A 20,013-nucleotide genomic window follows, 5' to 3' on the forward strand; every position below is an offset into this window, starting at 1 on the left:
GACACTGTTAGGGATTGGGGATTTAGAGGGAAACTCACTTCCCTGCTTGTATTTTTCTCCAGCCACGTTCAGCTGGGTGCCTGCAGTGCGGAGTCATCAGGAAGTAGAAATTAACCAGGCTTTGGGTTCCAAATGAGGCTGAGGGAGAAACACAATTATTTCTTAGATCCCTTTTGGCTCTAAAATACCTTTCCCAATGACTCAGATAAAATCCACACGGTCAAGAAGTTTACAAGAGTCAGGAAAGTAAATTTCAAATCCCAGCTCTGGCACTAATTTCCCAGACAACTCAAAGGAAGTTTTAACTCATCTACACATAAGTCCCCTTAACTGGAAAATGACCAGGTCGTTTCTGGTGGTGGCTGGACCCTCCATTGGGTCCAACTCTCCGATTCCAATAGAAGTCATGTGGATAGAGTCAGATTCAGCCTTGATACGGACTTGAGATCTTTCCCACATTGCCCTCAGAAAGCTGGATGAGGAACATGAGACCATGGCCTGAGCATCTTTACAGAAACAGGAAGCTCTCGACGAGTCGCAGCGTCTCACAGGCCCAGCCACGTGGAGCCCGTCGGGAAGGCCAGATCCAGGAGGAAAATGAGAGACCACATGATCGTGGCAAGATGCACACTGCTGAAAGTGAGTGACATCAGACGAGAGCTGGGCGGTGGCCCCTGGGAAAGCTGGGGCTCACAATGAACTATGATTAACTGTCAGCAGGAAGTGCTCAGGGACCCCAGCCTGGACCAGGGCCTGAGCCCCAAGCCAGGACCTGATGCTGATTGGCCTTCTACGGAACCCTGGGCCTCTCTGGGGACCTCTGGACTCAAATGCTATGGAGTTTTCGCCAACATTCACCCAGTGCCTCATGACAAATTTACAGACGGGATAATGCCACCAGTGTCTGTTGAACAGCTGCTGGGTGCTGGGCGCTGTGCCAGGGCTGCAAATCTAGGAATGGGCCCTCATTTGATGGAACTCAGCACCTCCTGGGAAGGACAAGCATCCGTCAGATAATCACACAAGCGCATATACCCCGTGCTCACTGCCAGGCCAGTGACATACAGTGAGGTACAGGGAAAACACAGACTGTAACCTGGTGCACCCAGGGCTTGAAGGAGGGCTTCTCAGAGGGAGTGACACCCGAACAGAGCTGATGGGCACAGAGGAGTTGACCAGGCAGAGATTGGGGGCTGGAGGAGGGCACTCCAGCCATGCACACAGACACAGGACCCTGGTGTATTTGAAGCATGCACAGGTCGGTCAAGCAACTCTGCCCCTAACATCTCTGCCTCACCCAGAGGCTGGAAATAGAAGAGCACCAGATGGGCATCAGAGGAGCTGGGCTCAAATCATGCTTCTGCCACTGTTTTGTTTGTTTTTGTTTGTTTTGAGACAGAGTTTTCTCTTGTTACCCAGGCTGGAGTGCAATGGCACGACCTCAGCTCACTGCAACCTCCGCCTCCCGGCTTCAAGTGATTTTCCTGCTTCAGCCGCCCGAGTAGCTGGGATTATAGGCGCCTGCCACCACACCGGCTAACTTTTGTATTTTTGGTAAAGACGGGGTTTCACCATGTTGGCCAGGCTGGTCTCGAACTCCTGACCTCAGGTGATCCCACCCGCCTTAGCCTCCCAAAGTGCTACGGGCATGAGCCACCACTCCCGACCCCTTCTGCCACTTTTTAACTATGACCATGGAGAAGTCGCTTCACCTCTCCAGGCGGCAGTTTTCTCATCCATCAAAAAGAAGATAGTGCTGGGTCTCTAGGGCTGGCAAGTGGATTAAATAAATCACAGTATGGGAAGGGGCTTTGTGAACTGCAAAACTGCACAAATGTGACACATGGTCATCATCATTTTGGAGTAAACTCCTCCATGTTTCTTTCTGCCATCTCCTTTTTCTTCTAAACTCCCTGCTAAGTAGGGATGGGTGCAGGGGATGGGAGAACTAATCGTCACTTACTGGGCTCTTCTGTATGCTAGGAACTGAGTAAGTCCTTGACATACATTATTTCATTTTATTCCCATTTTACAGATGAGAAAAACGGAGACCCACACAGTATTGGAGTAAGGATTTGAACTGATGTTGGTGTGTGAGGGGCTTCAAAACATGACCCATACTCACAGGGTGTCTTGCAGTCACTGCAGGACCGTAGGACCCCAGCTCTCCATACCCTTCTGTTGTTTTCCGTGTGCTACTATCATGGCTCCAGCCTTGGGGAGCTCAGGGTCTGGTGTAGCAGGCTGACTCACAGATCTGTCATTGCAATTTAGTGTTCTAGTTGGAAGTAGAAAGAAAGAAAACTGAGATGGGCGGGTCTGTGCAGGCTACGTGGACTGAGAAGGTCCGAGCTTCTTAAGAAGATGACTCCCTCATTGGGCCAAGGGAGGTGTGTCACAGGGCTCATCCATTCATGAAGGAATTAATTGAGCCTGGTGCATCCTTGCACATGTTTGTGAATCCCAAAAGCTTTGAAATCTCCATAAGATATACTTGGGAATAATTAGCTGAATGCAATTGCCTTAGTAGCCAAGTTAACATCCAGGCCCCCGTGGAGTGGCACAGCTTTTGAACTGAATTAATCATTGTCAACCAGGCTGATGTTTGTTCTTTGCAGGATTAAAAAATAATAATCAACAACCCCCAAGCATGACTTGACTGGATTCATTTTCTCTCCCAAAGGACGAAGCAAGAATAAAATGATTTGAATAGCAGCATGGGGTTTTACAATAGATATAAGACAGAACTACATTTTTAGGCTGTGTGTACATTTAAAAAACTGCTTCCATGCCTTCAAATTAAATCATGGATCTCTAACTGGTGTATCCGGGCTGTCCCACATACGGACTCTGTGACAACTCCTCTCACCTTGGTTTCATTGTACAGTAAAATACGGGTAACAAAACTGCCTACCTGTGATTGTCTGCTAAAGCTGCTGTACAAAATACCACAGGCTGGGCAGCTTAAACAACGGAAATTAATCTTCTCACAGTTCTGGAAGCTGGAAGTCCAGGATAAGGGCGCCAGCAGGGTTGGTTTCCTCTGAGGCCTCGCTCCTTGGATTGCAGATGGCCGCCTTCTTGCTGCTCTTCACAAGGCTGTTCCTCTGCACACAGGCCCCTAATGTCTCTCCATGAATACTACTGTCCTCTTCTTACAAAGACACCAGTCAGATTGGATTTGAGTCCACTCTAATGTCCTCACTTTACCTTAATCACCTCTTGAAAGACCCTGTCTCCAGATATGGTTGCATTCAGAAACACTGGGAATAGGGACCTCCACATAGAAATTTGGTGGAACAGCAATCCATCACACTACCTGGAAGGGCTGTGCAGTAGACTGAAAATGTCCCCCCAAAGATGCCACATCCTAATCCTCATAACCTGTGCCTGTGTCACCTTACAGGGCAAAAGGGACTTTGCAGGTGTGATTTAGGTGAGGATCACCATGTAGGAAGATTCTCCTGGATTATCCAGGTGGGCCCAGTGGAGTCACAAGGCTCTTGCCAACAAGCAGGTGGTAGAGTCAGAAAAGCAGTAGGAGATACAGCTGCAGGAGCAGAGGTGGGAGTGCCTCAAGGAGGTGCTAGCAGTCAGGGAACCTGGGCAGCCTCCAGAACCTAAGAAGGCAAAGAATAGAGCTCCTCTGTTGACTTAGCCCCTGAGGTTCACTTTAAACTTCCACCCTCCAGAACTGTGAGAGAATGAATGTGAGTTGTTTGGAGTCACTCCATTTGTAGTGATTGTTATTGCAGTGGCGAGTCCCTGATATGGGTAGTTGTGAGGATTACACGAGGAGCACATGCCAAGTGCCTGGGACAGTCATTGGCAGAGAAGACACACTCAGTGGGGCTCAGGTCTGCTGGCCACAGCCATCCCAATTGCAATGGGCAGTTTGGGCAGAGGCTGCATCTACAGGAGCTGCAAAATTTCCCCTTTCACATTGGTGCTTCCTGCCCCATTTGTCAAGGTGAAGTCAAGGTCCCAGAGGGTTGAGGACCCTGGGAGCTTCACAAGCTTCAAAGTTGGAGGAGGCCATGTGCAGCCCTTATGTAAGGTCTTTCATTTTTTCATATTTTCAGTAACCCTTTTCTGAATAGCAGCCTGGCCCCACTCAGAAGGCTGGTGCTCTTCTGGTCCCTCTGCGTCTGTCTTCACGTGGCCTTCTCCTCTGTGTGTACCTGGTCTCCTGACAGCAGGGAGTAAATGGACAATGTCAAGCTGTACCATCAGTACCAGGAAATAGGAAAGCAGTGAGGTGCAGGGGGCCAGAGGAGGTCTTTAAGTAGCACAGACTGGGTGGCTTTAATCAACAGAAGTGTATTTGTTTGCAGTTCAGGAGGGGAGGCCAGAAGTCCAAAATCAAGGTGTGGGTACAGTTGGTTCTCCTGGAGGCTCAGAGAGAAGTCCCCCGCCTCTCTCCCAGTTTCCAGTGGTCTTGGGCAATCCGTGCTATGCCATGGGCTGTTAGATGCATCACTCCACATGCTACCTCTGTCCTTCTCCTCTGTGTCTCTCCTCTATGTGGCCCTTCTCTTCTGTGTCTACCTGTGTCTCTTTTCTCTCTTCTTATAAGGGCACCAGTCCCTGGATTTAGGGTTCAGTCTAATCCAGGACAACTTCCTCTTAACTTGTATGCAAGACAGAACTACCTTACTAGCAAAGTAATAGTTTTCTGGCAAAGACACTATTTGCTGGCACATATAGACACACACTTTCTTGCAAAGACCCTATTTCTAAATAAGATCACATTATCAGGTAGCTGGGTGACATGAATTTTGCAGAGACATTCTTCAACCCTCGACAGTATCCCAGGAGGAGATTGCAGCTGAGCTGTGTCCTAAAACCTGGGTCAGAGTTCAGTAGGAAAGAGGATGTGCCATCCAGAGATAAGGCCAGGGAAAGACTGAGGCACCCAGAGCACTCAAGGTGGTCTGGCCTGGCTGGGCCACAGGGCGCAGAGGGCCAAGCCTAGTGGCCAGATAAGGAAATGCCTGAAGGCCTTTGGAGTCTGGCCATTGGGTCAGTGCTTTCTAAACACATGACCATGAATGGGCCCGGGACACGTGACAACTGTGCTTCCATCTAAAATTGTGTCTTTGTGACTCTTCTGAGCTAGAATGGCTCCCTCTGCCTCCCCTCTCATGCACATATGATGGCAGCACTTGGCGGTTATCATTAATGACCTTAGTTGTCAGATTTTAAAGCGGACAAGTACACCTCAGTGTTCACTTTTCATCTCTGAGATTATATTGAAACATCAAATCTGGAGTCTGGCCCCAGCACCATAGGCACCAAGGCCATTTGGAGGATTTATGTAAAGAAGGGACAGGATGAGATTTGTGCTTTGTAAGGACATTTGAGTCATGTTAAAAAAGAAATGCAACCTTGCATGTGGATTGTGTAATAAATGAAAAGTTTCCTGAAATGTGAATAACATAATTTTTAAAAATCAAATCAGAACAAGCACGGTGGCTCACGCCTGTAATCCCAGCACTTTGGAAGGCCAAGGCGGGTGGATCACTTGAAGTCAGGAGTTTGAGACCAACTTGGCCAGCATGGTGATACCCTGTCTGTATTAAAAATACAAAAATTAATCAGATGTGGTGGCACATGCCTGTAATCCCAGCTACTTGGGAAGCTGAGGCACGAGAATCACTGGAATTCAGGAAGCAGAGGTTGCAGTGAGCTAAGATCACGCCACTACACTCCAGCCTGGGTGACAAAGCAAGACTGCATCTCAAAAAATAATAATAAATTAATTAATTTAAAAATCAAATCAGATCTTTATTATAAGCATGTTCCTCAGATTATTACTGCCTACTTTAGAATTCTGGGAACACTCATTTATTTTTTTTCATTTCCCCACCCACAGAGAGAGAACATTGATCTAGAGACCAACGTGAGAGTAGGTCTTATCTCTACCAGTGTTTGACCTTTGATAAATCACAAGGAGGAACCAGACACATCACTGACCCTCTGAAATAGTTCTCTCTTTATCAGTAAAATAGGAGTAGCAATACCTGTCTCTAAGAGTCGTGTCAAGATGGTGACATATGGAGTGCCTCCCCAGCACCTGGTAACAAGTATCTACACTGCACATGGCTAAATCCACATAACACACTTCAGATTGTCCCTGACATATGACCAACACTCAATAAAGTTTAGCTGTTAATACTGTCAGTACTGCTGTTAACACTGAAGCATCGTGTTGGGGGCTGCTGTTTGTACATGGTCCCCACCTCCACAAGAAGCAGGAGACAGAAGGGTGAAAGAAGTGATATTTAATGAGTAGAGCTGATGTGTTGTCATTTCTTAATTGTCACTCAGTTTCTAGGAGAATGATCCATGCCAATACAGTGAGAGATTCTAAAACTTGAGAACCAAGTTCCTTAGCATCCTATCCCACATCAGCTTGCTGATGGATGGGTGCAAAGTCCCATTCAAGCTGGCTAAGGCAGAGGTCAACAGCCAAGGTGAAGCCCTCCCATTCCTCCCCTACCCCCAATAAATGCCTTTGGTCATCCTTCCCCAGTGCCTGTTCTGTTGGCTCAGCCTCCTACTGAAATGTCTTTGCCCGACTCTGTTATTATTAACAATTGTGCCTTTCCATGTGGCTGGCCCTGTGCTGGTTGCTGTCGTAAGAACCATCTCATCCAATCCTCACTGTAGCCGTAGAGAGGGCATTATTACCCAACTTATAGGTGAGGAAGCTAATGTTCATTGTCTTAGTCCATTCTCACATTGTTATAAATACTGGAGACTGGGTTGTTTATAAAGAAAAAAGGTTTCATTGACTTATGGTTCTGAAGACAGTACAGGAAGCATGGCAGCATCTGCTTGAATTCTGGGGAGGCCTCAGGAAACTTACGATCATGGCAGAAGGCAAAGTGGAAGCAGGCACGTCTTACATGACAGGAGCAGGAACAAGAGAGACATTGGGGGAGGTGCTACACACTGTTAAACAGCCACAACTCACTGTCATGACAATAGCACCAAGGGGATGGTGCGAAACCATTCAGGAGAAACCACCCCCATGATCCAGTCACCTCCCACCAGGCCCCACCTCCAACACTGGGGATTACAATTTGACATGAGATTTGGGCGGGGACACAGATCCAAACCCTATCATTCACCCAGGGCAGTGTGCTCCTGTCTGCATGGTCAGCAAGAGGCAGACTCAGGACTGGATCTCAAGTCTCTCTTCTCTGTCCTTTACTACCTCCCTTTCCCTCTTGCATGAATATGGATAGCATGTTCCCTTCACTAGTGATAAAATAGCCACAGATTTTTACTTCACTTAGTTTAGCTTTCCCCTCCAGGTTTTTGTATTTCTCTTTGCTGCTGCTTAAGATTGCCAGCATAGAATATTGAGAAGCCCCCTGCCAAAAGACACATGCAGAAACATCCTGGTGGCCCTGCTTGGCAGTCTGGGCATGGGTACCTCTGGATCAGAGCCATTTCTATGCTGTTTTTTAAAATAGCCCAGCTGACATTTTATGCTTTGTTTTATTTGAGGGCTGGGGAATAATTCAAGAGCAGCGCTGGGTTTTATAGCTCTGCATGCATACTTTCCATCAAAGTGTCATTTTGCCCAGCTCTGAAATTATGGGCCTGTCCTCAGAAAACATCGTCACCGCCTTCCCATCCACGCAATGCTCCTAATGCCCTTTCTGAACGTTCAAACCCATTTTCAACAGGATGACGCGCTGGAGCTGAGATATGATCGATGTGAAAAATAGAGCTGGAGGAAACGGTCCTGAAACTGGCTAAACTAAAGGCTCTGCTAAGATGCTTTCCCCATAAAATGCTATTCTTATTAAATCTCAAGTGATTGAGATTCTCCATCTCCTCCACGCAGCTTTGCAGGCGTCTGTCCAGCAAGTCTCCTTTGAAAGAGACCTAATTTGCTAAAGGCTCAAGAATCTGCCAGTCTGTCTCTGAGTTCTCCCCAGCTGTTTTTGAAAGAGCAATGACAGTCCCATCACTGTGACTTATTTCAGCACTTCTTCCACACTGCACTGGGACTGTGTGAAGCACTGAACAAATGTCATTGTACACTCAGCAACAGTGAGATGGCTGCTGCTGTGTTCCCATTTCCCAAATGAGGAAAATGAGGCTCAGAGTAAGTGGCCCAAGATCATATAGCTAGAGAATTAATTTTCTGTTGCTGTGCAGCTAATTACCACTAACTTAACAACTTAAAATAAGTTGTTATTTATTTTCCCTCCATTTCCATGGCCCAGGAGTCCAGGTGAGCTTAACTGGATCGTCTGCATAGGGTCTAACAAAACTACAATCCACATGCCCAGGCTGCACTCCTTTCTGGAACAGGGTGTGGGGTCCTCTCCCAGGCTCTTGTGGTTGTTGGCAGATTCAGCTCTTGTGGCTGCGGAACTGAGGTCCCGTTCTCTTGCAACACATAGGCCAGTGGTCATTCTTCCTCCCAGGGACACCTACATTCCCCGCCATGTGGCTGGCTCCCACATGGCAGCTCATGTCTTGAGCTCTCACTCCAGTCTGCCAAGACAGAGTCATACAATGTAATATAATCCCGGGACTGCCATCCCACCAACTTTGCCCTGTGACATAACCGAATTAACAGGGTGACACCCATCACCTTTGTCAGTTTCCATGGCTAGAACCACATCACAGGCCAGATCATTTATTCTCTCATCCTCCTACTTCCTCATCTGCAAAATGAGAACTTGCTCACTAGATGGTACACAGCTGACCTTTTCTTGCCATTCAGTTGTCAACCCAATGTCACCTCTTCTTAAAGGTCTTCCTGAGCATCTACCAAAACTAGGGTCCCTCTATTAGTCTTTTTTCTAGACTCTGGTTTGCCTTCTTCACCTGCCCCAGTTTACAATCCTGCCATTGATTCCTGTGCCTTCTGGCCTGCCTCTCCTCCTAGAATGCAAGCTCCATTTGGCTGGGTCTGTCTTGTTCACGACATGTCCTTCGTGACCACAAAGGGGATACCCCGTAAATGCTTGAGATTCAACTCTGTGCTAAGAGCCAGCACAGAAGCAATGTGTGTTATGTATCAGGTATTTAATCCACACAGCAAAGGAAACTGAGGCAGAGGCAGGGATCATGCAGATAGTCCAGCTCATGGACTGAACTCTCCCAAACAGAACAGCCCCTTTCCTTGGCTCTGTGGGGTCTAGGAACCAAGCTGGGCACATCTGTGCCCCATTCTGTTCTCAGGATATGAGACACTGTGAGCTGGTGCAATGTGGATGTGGGGGCGCGGCCAGGCACTGGGCTTGTCCAAGGCCATGCTGTGGTTAGTGGGGCCCTAGCTGCCCTTTGAGGTTTGCCCTCCCCTCTATCAGCTCTCCTTCCACCGTGCCAGTTGTGTTAGGTTTCTGGGACTGCCACAGCAAATTACTGCAAAATTGGTGGCTTAAAACAGTACAAATTTATTCTCTCATGATTCTGGCCAGAAGTCCAAAATCAAAGTGGAGTCATGGCTGTGCTTATTCTGGAGGTTCAGGAGGGAATCCACTCCTGGCCTGTTGCAGCTTTGGGTGACTCCAGGCATTCCTGGTTTATGGCTGCATCACTCCAGTCTCTGCTTTCATCTCCCCATGGCCTTCTTCTCTCCTGTGTCTGCATCCAAATCCCTCCCCCTACTTTGCTCCTATAAAGACACGAGTCTTTAGAGTCCTCCCTAAATCCAAGATAATTCATCTTGAGATCCTTAAGTAATTGCCTCTGCAAAGACTCTATTTCCATATAGGGTCCCATTCTGAGGTTCTGGGTGGACATGAATTTTGGAGGGACACCATCAACCCAGTACACCAGATCACATCTTCTTGGGTCTGTCATCCCACCCTCACCTCACCTGTGTCCTGACTCTAACTCTATCTTTAGGCTGTGGCCCTTGTAGGCATTTTGTAGCTCACATTCCCTGGGCCACAGCCACATCCTCCCTGGTCCCCACACCACACATTAAATCATCTCAGTCCCGGTGATACCTTAAGAGCTAAAGCTTGAGCATTTGCTGCTGTGTTTTCATTCTTGACATGTATTTTCTTTTCTCTTTTCTCATCTTTTGTTGAGAAATCCTGCTGGGAGCCACCCTGGGCAGGGACCAAGCATTTGCTGACTTCATTCATAAGCACTTGACTCTAGGCCTTCTGCCTTTTGTTTTAGTTTTATAAGTTATCAAGTTCATCCCTCCCATGTTGCTCCATGTGTGTCTCTGCAGTAGTCTCTTTGTTCACAGTGGAGGCTTTGTGACCTCGGCAGCAGGGGCCCACATACTTAGTGCTCCTCAGTACTCATGGGCTTGAAAAGTCACAATGAAAATAAAAATTTAAATGTATAGGTTAAGTGCTTCTTTCATCCCCAAACCCATAGGCATTGCATTGCATTACTACCAATTACCACAGTGTGTTTTCGGGTAGAGTTAATATTTGATAAACTCAGGAGCAGTTGCTCTTTATTTTGAAGAAAGCTATCATTAGTCTCAGTAGATTTGACATTTGTTATAAATGAGTGAAAATGTATGCATTTGTAAAATCTATGGTTTTAATGCAGAGCTTCACCAAGTGTGTACGCGTCAATAATAAGTAAGCTGGGGCTGAAGTTGTTCTTCTCTCACTTTCATTCTTCCATCCTTATACTTGGTAGTGTTTCACATGTGTCTACCACCGTGTCAGGCACTGTGCTAGGTACAGGCATGTAGACGTAAAGAAAGCAAAGCCTCAGCCTTCAAAATGTTTCACTTGGAATTGAGAGGCCTTTTGTTCTAATGGTGATGTAGAGCAGAACTTTCCAGAAACTCCTCAGCCCAGATTTTGCCCCATGTGTGTCACTATGTTACTCTTAAAAGAGGTCAGGAAACTTTCTCCATAAAGGGCCAGATAATCAACACTTGAGGCTTTGACGACCACGTTAATCTCTGTTGCATGTTCTTCTGTGTGTGCATGGGTGTGTGTGTGTGTATATGTTGTTTTGTTTTTACAGTGCTTTAAAGATGTTAAAGTGATTCTTAGCTCCCAGGCCATACAAAAACTGGCCCAGGGCTGGATTTGGCCAAGAGCCATAGTTTGCCCATCTCTGACCACGACAACTTCCAAACCCTCATTGAGCTCAAGTGGATGCCATGACACCTGCAGGGAGCCCTGGTGGGATGGCTCAGCTACCTCAGGGTGGGCAGGTGCCTCCCTTTGCTGGCACTGATCACATGCTCAGTGAGTAATCACTGCTGTTACCATTACAGCTGGAGCTGAGAGGCTAAAAATTAAGAATATTCAGGAAAAAAATATTCAAACAATCTACTTGCACTTCCAGGAAAGAGAAGAGGCGATAAGAACACAGGCATCCCATTATCTTACCAATTACTGTCACGCTCCCTGTCTGAGGCCTCAGGTCAGGGAGAGGTGAGCAGCCTGGGTGTTGCCAGCATTTGTCCTGATGTGGCGCTTGTGGATGTACTCATCTGTGGGCTCAGGAACCACATTGCCAGCTTCTTTGTTTTCTTTTACAGAGACATCAAGCCAGATAACATCCTGCTGGATGAACACGGTAAGCCTGCTATGAATCCTTTACAGGGACTCTCAGTGGAAAGTTTGAGGCACTGGGAAATGGTGCGGGGGTGCGGGTTGGGTCTTGCTGAGTTGGACATTAGTATTGGCTAGAAACCTTCTCTTGTTTCAATCCTCGTGGACGAACATCTGTGTAAATTTCTGGTCCGTGTTCTGCCGTGGTAAGTTGAATCAAATTATTTAAAGTGTTCACATCGGAAGTCATTGCTGTTCGTATCCCTGTGTGAGGACGACAGAGCCGCTATGAGGATGAGCATGGGGTCCTGGAGTTCCAACCCCAGCTCCGTCACCTATGAACGTGTGGCTTCAGAAGTCACCCACCTCTCTGAGCCTCAATGTAATTTTCTGTAAAATGGGGAAAAGGCCCCTCCCTTGCAGGGTGTTCACGGGGGTGAAATGAGAGTGCACACTCATTTCTAGCAAGCAGAGCTTAATACTTGATAATCCACTAAGCATTTACTCATCTATCGGCTATGTCAGGCTTCTCAAAATTTCCTTTATGTGCACACAGATCTTCTAGACATCTTCTCAAACTGACTTAGTAAGTCTGAGATGGGACTAGACTCTGCAAACTCCAGAGTCTGCAAAGCTCCCAGGTGGCTGATGCTACTGGTCCGTGGACCACACTTTGAGTAGCAAGGCACCAAGTCAATGGCTCTCTAACTCTGGCCTTACCAGAATTTTACCTGGGGGGACCTGGTAAAAATCAGAGGTCAGGCCTGGTCCTGCTTCAGCAAGCCTGGGCTCCTGTGTTCTGGATCAGAATTCTGGGGATGGGATGCCCAACAAAGTTTAAGAACCATGAGCCTAGGGCTCAGACCAAGAATGCTCAGTGGACTTGACAATACAATTGCGGCTAATGCCAACAGGAGCCTTATAGCCTTGAAAACTAAATTCACTGGCATTGCTTCAGGGGCCCGTCTCTCAGGGCCTAACACGGGGTTCGCTGGAGGGAGCAGGTGGGGATTCTTCTAAAGTAGGGATTATCATCCCTGCTGAGTCCTTCAGGGATGAATGAAGGGACGTTTTCTACATAGCTTTCCCGCCCTCCTTTCCCACCCCTGCAGACTGAGGTCATGGTTCTATCTAAGCTCCTCTCGAACCTTCCAGGTGCCATCAGCATAGCTTGGGGCATCCTCACCTCATAGTGTGCATCCCTATGTACAGGAGTGGTGGATGGGACCATTTGCATCTCTGCATCAGATGCTGGAACCAGACTAAGTGCTTTGGGGGCAGTAGGATTGAACTCACTGTGCTCCTGAATGGAAGGTCAGCAGTGGCCCCAAGATGCTTGGGGCATGGACAGAGCTGAGGATCCAAATCAAGCCTGGAAAGGAAGCAAAAGCAACGTCTCCAGTTTGTATCTAAAAGTCAGGATCTTCAGATGTGGCACTCAGCTGAGCCCCCAGCCAGCTGAGTGTCCTTGGGCCAGTGGCTGTGCCTCTGTGTCTCAGCCTTCCCAGCAGTGACGCAGAAGTAATCGACCCACCTTGCAGGGAGGTGAAAGTCTCGTCTCAGGTGAGACTCAAAGGTCAGCCACCCATCACAGTATGCAAGTGCTCGGGAAGGGGTAGGTAACTCGCCCTCTTCCTGTCCCGTTTCTCTGCTTAGGTCCAGGCAAGGTCAGATCACAGGAGCAGGGTAAAGAGGTGAGAAGACACAGAGGCTGGTTCTGCATGGCTGTCTGGAAAGCAGGGGTTTGCAAGACTGGGTTCCGGGCAGCAAGGCTCTGTCCTGTTGATTAAGAGAGACTGCTAGGGGGAGACTTCCAGGCCCTACAAAGCGGTGCAGAAGCAAAATTCAAGCAGAAACATTAATAGCAATAAGCCAGCCATTGCACTGATGAGAAAACATGACACAGAGAGTATGGAGGTAACCCAGGACTGCCTGGCTTCATAGTTCTGGCTCCATACTCATAGCCCCTGGCCACAGCTCCCCTGAAGCTGCTGCACAAAAGATACAGGCAGGTGAGCTGCTCCCAGGTGGTGTCCCCTAGGTTTTCTCTTTCCTGTCTTTGGGATTTCCATCCATCCCATCCCACCTTCCTTTCTGCACCCATTCTCAGCCTCCACCTCAGCCTTTCCCACATTCTTTCTGGATCCTATTCTGCCCCCTTGAGCTCCTCATCTTTTGCCACCCCCTGCTTGGCCTTCACAGTGTCCCAGCCCTGCCTTCTGGCTATGCAGCACCCCACACACTCCCCAAGTGCCCCTGCATCCAGTCTTCTCTCTCTCCAGCCTCCCATTTCATCAAAAAGTCTCTGCTAGCTGGTGGGACTGAGCATTGAATATAATATTTCATACTAAGAGGTGACTGGCTGATAACCCTTCCCCCCTTCAACACTCAATGAGTGGCTTTGCAGGTGGTACCAAATATAAATTTAGGAGCAAGGAATTTCACTCAGAAAAAGAGGAGTCTCCTTTCTGGGGAGAGAAGGGAAAGAGGGGAGTCTATGCCCATGGCCCTCCTTTACCTGCTCTTCCAAGTGGAGAAGCTGATTGGCTTTTAGAGCAGAGCCTAAAGCTGGACATTCTTGCCTTTGTCTTTCCTTCAGTAAACAAGTCTTGAGCACCTGCTGTGTGCCAGGTTCTGGATAACAGAATGATGAACAAGGCAAATAGGGCCCAACGCTGGTGGGTTGCATGGTGTTGGGGAGATTGTGGGGAAGCTCAGAAGAGGTCAGGGGCAGAGGGTAGAGGGAAAGGTGTCTGCAGGGGTTGTCTTAGAGGCAGCCCCATGACAGTGGAATCCTAAAGGCATGACAAGGCCAAACAGAGGAAGGTTCCTGGATGGACAGGTGGTAGAGACGGTGGGGCAGAACTGCAGAAACAAGAGGGAAATGGCTGTTTGAGGAATACAACAGCAGTTTATTTTGTAGGATTTTAACATTTACAATTAATCTTATGCCTTCAAAGCCTTTACTATGACACATGACCTAGCCATAAGACGAGCAGTACAGTATGTGTTCCTAAATGAGTCCTAAGGGCACCCCATTTGTGGTGGCATCTACTTGTACCTTTTGCAAACTGCATGACAAAACCTTTCACAAACCAATAACTGTGTATTGCTATTTCAAGAGTTCCATCACTGGTTGCATTAAATACTTTCTCAGAGAACAAGTTGGTCAGTTGTGTTTCAAGTGAAATATAAACATAATTAAACAAATGCATTAATATTTTATTAATGATGTCCAAGATCTGCTAGTTACACAAAATCCAAGCATCTCTCACAAGCTTCTCTGCTCCCCTAGTGTCTTCCTTGCTTTCTGATCTTTCAGGGTTTTATGTCTTAGAATGGACATTTTAATTCTGCTCAGAGATTTGAGTTTTTGAGCCAGCTGCAAAAGCAGAGAGAGACCATGCATTGAGGTAAAGTAGAGTGAAAGAGAAGATACGCACCTCAGAACAAGGCAGGGAAAAGAGCTGAGTTCATTTTAGGCTAAGGATCGTGAGATCAAGACAATGGGGAATTTAAAGACATAGAGGAAGGGAGAAGCAACTGAATTAATTTTCTGTTGGTACAATAAAGCTGAGTAATGAATAACCACATAGCTTAAATGGCATAAACAAAAAAACATCCATTTAGCTCACAGTATCCTGGGGTTGAGAGACTCTAGGCTGGGCTGGGCTGATCTTGGCTGGGCTTGCTCCTAAGACCAAGGTTGGGTAGGCAGTGCTGTTGATGTTGGCTAAACCCACTCCAATGTCTGAGGCTCAACTGGCTGTCAGGCGATCCCCTCTGGCCTTGGCTGGCTCACTGGGTGACTCAGCCCGGCTCCTTGAGCTCATCCCCTGCAAGTTCATCTGCATGGTCTGCTCATGGCCATAGCAGCAGCAAGAGCAGGAGAGCCCAACCACTCAAACCTCCACCTGTGTCGTGTTTGCCACCAATGCAGGAGACAAAGCAAGTCACTTGGCCAAACCTAGAGTCTGAGGGAGAGGACACTGCAAAGGCACATGGCAATGGGGTGATCCAGAGAGGGGTGAAGAATTGAGGCCATTAATGCAGTTTTCTACCATGAGGGTGATGGAAGAGGCCAGTGGAAATGGAATGGATGGAGCCACATACACAGGCAGGTGGGCTAGTGCTTTCCACACAGGAGCTGGACTTCCCCAAAGGTGGGCAAGGAGAGAAGAGTGAGAGACAGAAGGAAAGAGGCTGTATTTTGCCCTTAAGTGCCACTGAGGGCTCTGGTTCAAAGATCATTGATGATGACAATGAAGAATGTAGTCCTCGTCCTCTTCTGTATTTGGGAAGTGGTTCGCTTGTTGCGAACTGGGCATTGTGCCCAGTGACCACAGGAGGCAGAGTCCCTGTGGCCGAGGACCTCATGGTCTGGGGTGGCTGTTCTCTGTCCTGGTGGCATGTCACCTGGGTCCCAAGGCCCCACCTCCAGAAGCTCTCATTTGATTCCTATACAGAACAGGGTGCTGAGTAGTGGGATCTTTTACTGTTCCCAGGTGGATCTAATCTGCAGCCAAGGCTGTGGGAGGAGTGGAAATGTAAACAGTTGATGATGACCCATTGGGGTCAAGGCCAGGACAGAGCAAGCATGGGGCTGTGGCCAGCAGGTCACTGAGGCCAGGAGAGTAGTGCAGGAGGGCTTCCTGGAGGAAGGGACATGTACATTGGATCCTGAATCATACTGGAGGTCAGTAGAGCCTTTGAGGGATGGCATTTCAGAGGTACACACTCATTTCTTGTGACTGTGGGACGGGCACAGTGGGGTTCAGAAACCTGATCTGGATCTTCAGCAGCTGGCAATGCAGCAGCCATGTGGTCAGAGTGGATTTGTTTTCTTTATTGAATGATCCATGTCTTGTATTTTCTGTATTCTGAAGTTTTGACCTCTGGAGCCTTGCTAAACTGATTGACTGCCCTGCCCAGGGCTGGCCAATCCTAGAGCTGGTAAACAACTTGCCCTAAGGCATACTTTTCAGATATCAACCAACCAATCCAGAGCCATACCCCCAACACCTTCTTTATCTGCTGTCCTAGGAATTTTATGTTCCAGGCCCCTCCTCACCTCCCCTAATTCCCCCAGGTACCGGAAAACTAGAGACAGCCCCTAGAACCCAGAGTCCACTGAAATTACTCAGACTAGTCAATCCTAAGCTTGCTAACCTTGCCTCACCCATTCCTTCCCATGGAAACCACAATAAAGGCTCTGGCCCACATTTCCCCACTCCCCATCCTCCTGAGCGGCCCTGATGCTTCCCTGATGCTTCCCTGTCTCCCCTGCCCATGATGTGGCCTGCCCCCATTCTTGGGAACTGTAACAAACTATCAGTCATCTCCTGATCTGGTGACCTTATTGCACCTCAAATTTTCTGTTAATGTACTGTATTTTATAACACTCATTAACTGAACTCGTTTCAAAGAATTGCCTCCCCATCTGTTGCTAACATATTTGTTGATAAATGTGATGAGTGCTCCCCAAAATGGCCATGGCCAGCCATGTCGACACCCCCTTTTCTCTTGTCAAAACATTGTATGTGCTACCCCCAGCATGCCAGGAGGAAGAGACTACAGGAAACTAAAAACTTGGGCATGTACTGTTTATGAAACATCAGACGTGGGGATTGTAGCAGTTGAGAAGAAAGAGAAAGGAAGCCACTCATACAATTTGGAAGGCTGAGATGTTTCTGTTAAGCCTGAGGAGCCAATGGTGGATGTCTTGGAACCATATGGGTCCCAAGACTGTAAGAATAAGCACATAGTAATGCACTTTAAAGCTGTTCTGCGTCTCCTGAAGAAGATTGTAGTAAGATTCTTTCCAGTGAGCTGCCAGAAACGGGGCTTCTGCTGCAGCACTGTGCCAAGGGAGGGTGTTAAAGTCTTGAAGACATGGTATGTGAGACACTGAGGATGCCAGCAAATAGCCTCTGTATTTTCTAGGGCTACCATAATAAAGCCCCACAACTGACAGGCTTAAGCAGCAAAAACAATATTGTCTCACAGTTCTAGAGGCTGAAAGTTCAGGATCATGGTGTCAGCATGACCCTGCTTCCTCTGAAGTGGGTGGGGAAGGCTCCGCTCCAGGGCCGCCTTCTAGTTCTGGCAGCTTCTTGACTTGTGGTAGCATAACTCTGCTCTTCACATGGCATTCTCCTTGTGTGCATGTCAGCATCCAAATTTCTCCTTTTGATAAGGACACCAGTCATACTGGATTTGGGGCCCACCCCATTTCAATATGACTTCATCGTAATGAATGACATCTGTGATGACACTATTTCCAGATAAGGCCACATTCTGTGGTACTTGGAATTTGGACTTCGGTGTGTGAATTTTGGGGGGAAAAGGGACACAATTCAATTCATAACACCCCTGTCTTCTCTGTATGGGATTTTAACAATAAGAAATAAAACAAGAAAGTAACAGACAGAGACCAAGATATCACCCACATCCCTGAGAAAGGCTAGTAAGGGCTTCCCTAATAAGGGACCCAGACAGAGACAGATTCACCACCAAGTCCCCCCACCCACCCAGTATGGAGTGAGGGACTGCCCAAGTCAGACCAAGAGCTTGGAGGACCAGGAGAGAGGTCCCATTCCTGGTAAGAGGAACCTAGGGAGAGCCAAGCTAAGTAGGGCCAGTTTGCTCACCCTAAATTCACCCTTCACATAATCACTGCACCTCCCTTGGTGGGGGAGTGCTATGGCCTGAATGTTTGTGTCCCCCCAAAATTCAAAGGTTGAAACCCTAATCCCCAAGGTGATGGTGTTAGGAGGTGGAGCTGTGTTAGTCCATTCTCACACTGCTATGAAGAACTACCTGAGACTGGGTAATTTATGAAGAAAAGAGGTTTAATTGACTCACAATTCCACAGGCTGTTCAGGAAGCATGTCTAGGAAGACCTCAGGAAACTTATAATCGTGGCAGGAGGTGAAGGGGAAGCAAGCACATCTTCACATGGCTGGCAGGAGTTGGGGGAAGTGCTACACACTTTTATAAACAACCAGATCTTGTAAAAACTAATTCATTATTACAAGAACAGCAAAGGGGAAATCCACTGTCATGATCCAATTGCCTCCCACCAGGCCCCTCTTCCAACACTGAGGATTACAATTAGACATCAGATTTGGGCAGGAACACAGACAAACCATATTATTTCACCTCCAGCCCCTCCCAAATATCATGTTCTTCTCACATTTCAAAATACAATCATGCCTTCCCAACAGTCCCCCAAAGTCTTAACTCATTCCAGCATTAACTCGAAAGTCCAGAGTCTCATCTGAGATAAGACCAGTCCCTTCCACCTATGAGCCTGTAAAATAAAAAACCGGTTAGTTACTTCCAAGATACAATGGGCATTACAGGCATTGGGTAAATACAACTGTTCCAAAAGGGAGAAATCAGCTAAAACAAAGGGGCTTCATGCAAGTCCAAAACCCAGCAGGAAAGTCATTAAAGCTTAAAGCTCAAAAATAATCTCCTTTGACTCCATGTCTCACATCCAGGTCACATTGATGCAAGGGGTGGGTTCCCAAGGCCTTGGGCATCTCTGGTTCTGTTGCTCTGCAGGGTACAGCCCCCTCAGCTGCTTTCACAGGTTGGCATTGAGTGCCTGTGGCTTTTCTAGGTACACAGTGCAAGCTATGGAGGATATATCATTCTGGGGTCTGGAGAATGATGGCCCTCTTCTCACAGCTCCATTAGGCAGTGCCTCAGTGGGGACTCCGTATGGGGGCTCCAACCCCACTTTTCTCCTTCACACTTCCCTAGTGGAAGTTCTTGATGAGGGCTCCACCCCTGCAGCAGACTTCTACCTGGACATCCAGACATTTCCATACATCCTCTTAAATCTAGGTTGAGGCTCTCAAGCCTCAACTCTTACCCTAAGCACACCCACAGGTTTAACACCACATGGAAACTGCCAAGGCTTATGGCTTGCACCCTCTGGAGCAGCAGCCTGAGATGTATCTGGGGCCTTTTAGCCATGGCTGGAGCTGGAGTGGCTGGGATGCAGGGAGCAGTGTCTCAAAGTTAGGCAGGGCAGCAGGGCCCTGGACCTGGCAGCAAAACTAGTTTTTCCTTTTAGGCCTCCAGGCCTCTGATGGGAGGGGCTGCTGCAAAGGTCTCTGGAATGCCTTTGAGGCATTTTCCCCATTGTCTTGGCTATTAACATTCGACTCCTTTTTACTTATGCAAATTTCCGCAGCCAGCTTGAATTCCTCCCAAGAAAATGGATTTTTCATTTCTACCACGTGGCCAGGCTGCATTTTCCAAACTTTTACATTCTGCCTCCCTTTTAAATACAAGTTCCACTTCCAGGTCAATTTTTTTACTCATGAATATAAGAATAGGCTGTTAGAGGCAGCCAGACCACATCTTCAACATCTTGCTGCTTTGAAGTTTCTTCTACCAGATGCCCTAAATCATCACTCTCTTCTACCAGATGCCTTAAATCATCACTCTCAAGTTCAAAATTCCACATATCTCTAGGGCCTCC

The 20,013-nt window shown here is 47.7% G+C and overlaps 1 protein-coding gene across 2 annotated transcripts in view; it reads left to right on the forward strand.

Moving 5' to 3' along the window:
• STK32B (serine/threonine kinase 32B) overlaps positions 1-20,013 on the forward strand; it is a 411,092-nt gene that overhangs the window by 308,101 nt on the left and 82,978 nt on the right. For both annotated transcript variants that reach the window (XM_050792141.1, XM_050792142.1), the window contains exon 5: positions 11,504-11,541. In XM_050792141.1, the coding sequence (XP_050648098.1) occupies positions 11,504-11,541 (38 nt within the window). The remainder of the gene's footprint in view (positions 1-11,503; positions 11,542-20,013) is intronic.

Source organism: Macaca thibetana, chromosome 5 (genome assembly GCF_024542745.1).
Source record: "Macaca thibetana thibetana isolate TM-01 chromosome 5, ASM2454274v1, whole genome shotgun sequence".
Classification (NCBI taxonomy): Eukaryota; Metazoa; Chordata; class Mammalia; order Primates; family Cercopithecidae; genus Macaca; species Macaca thibetana.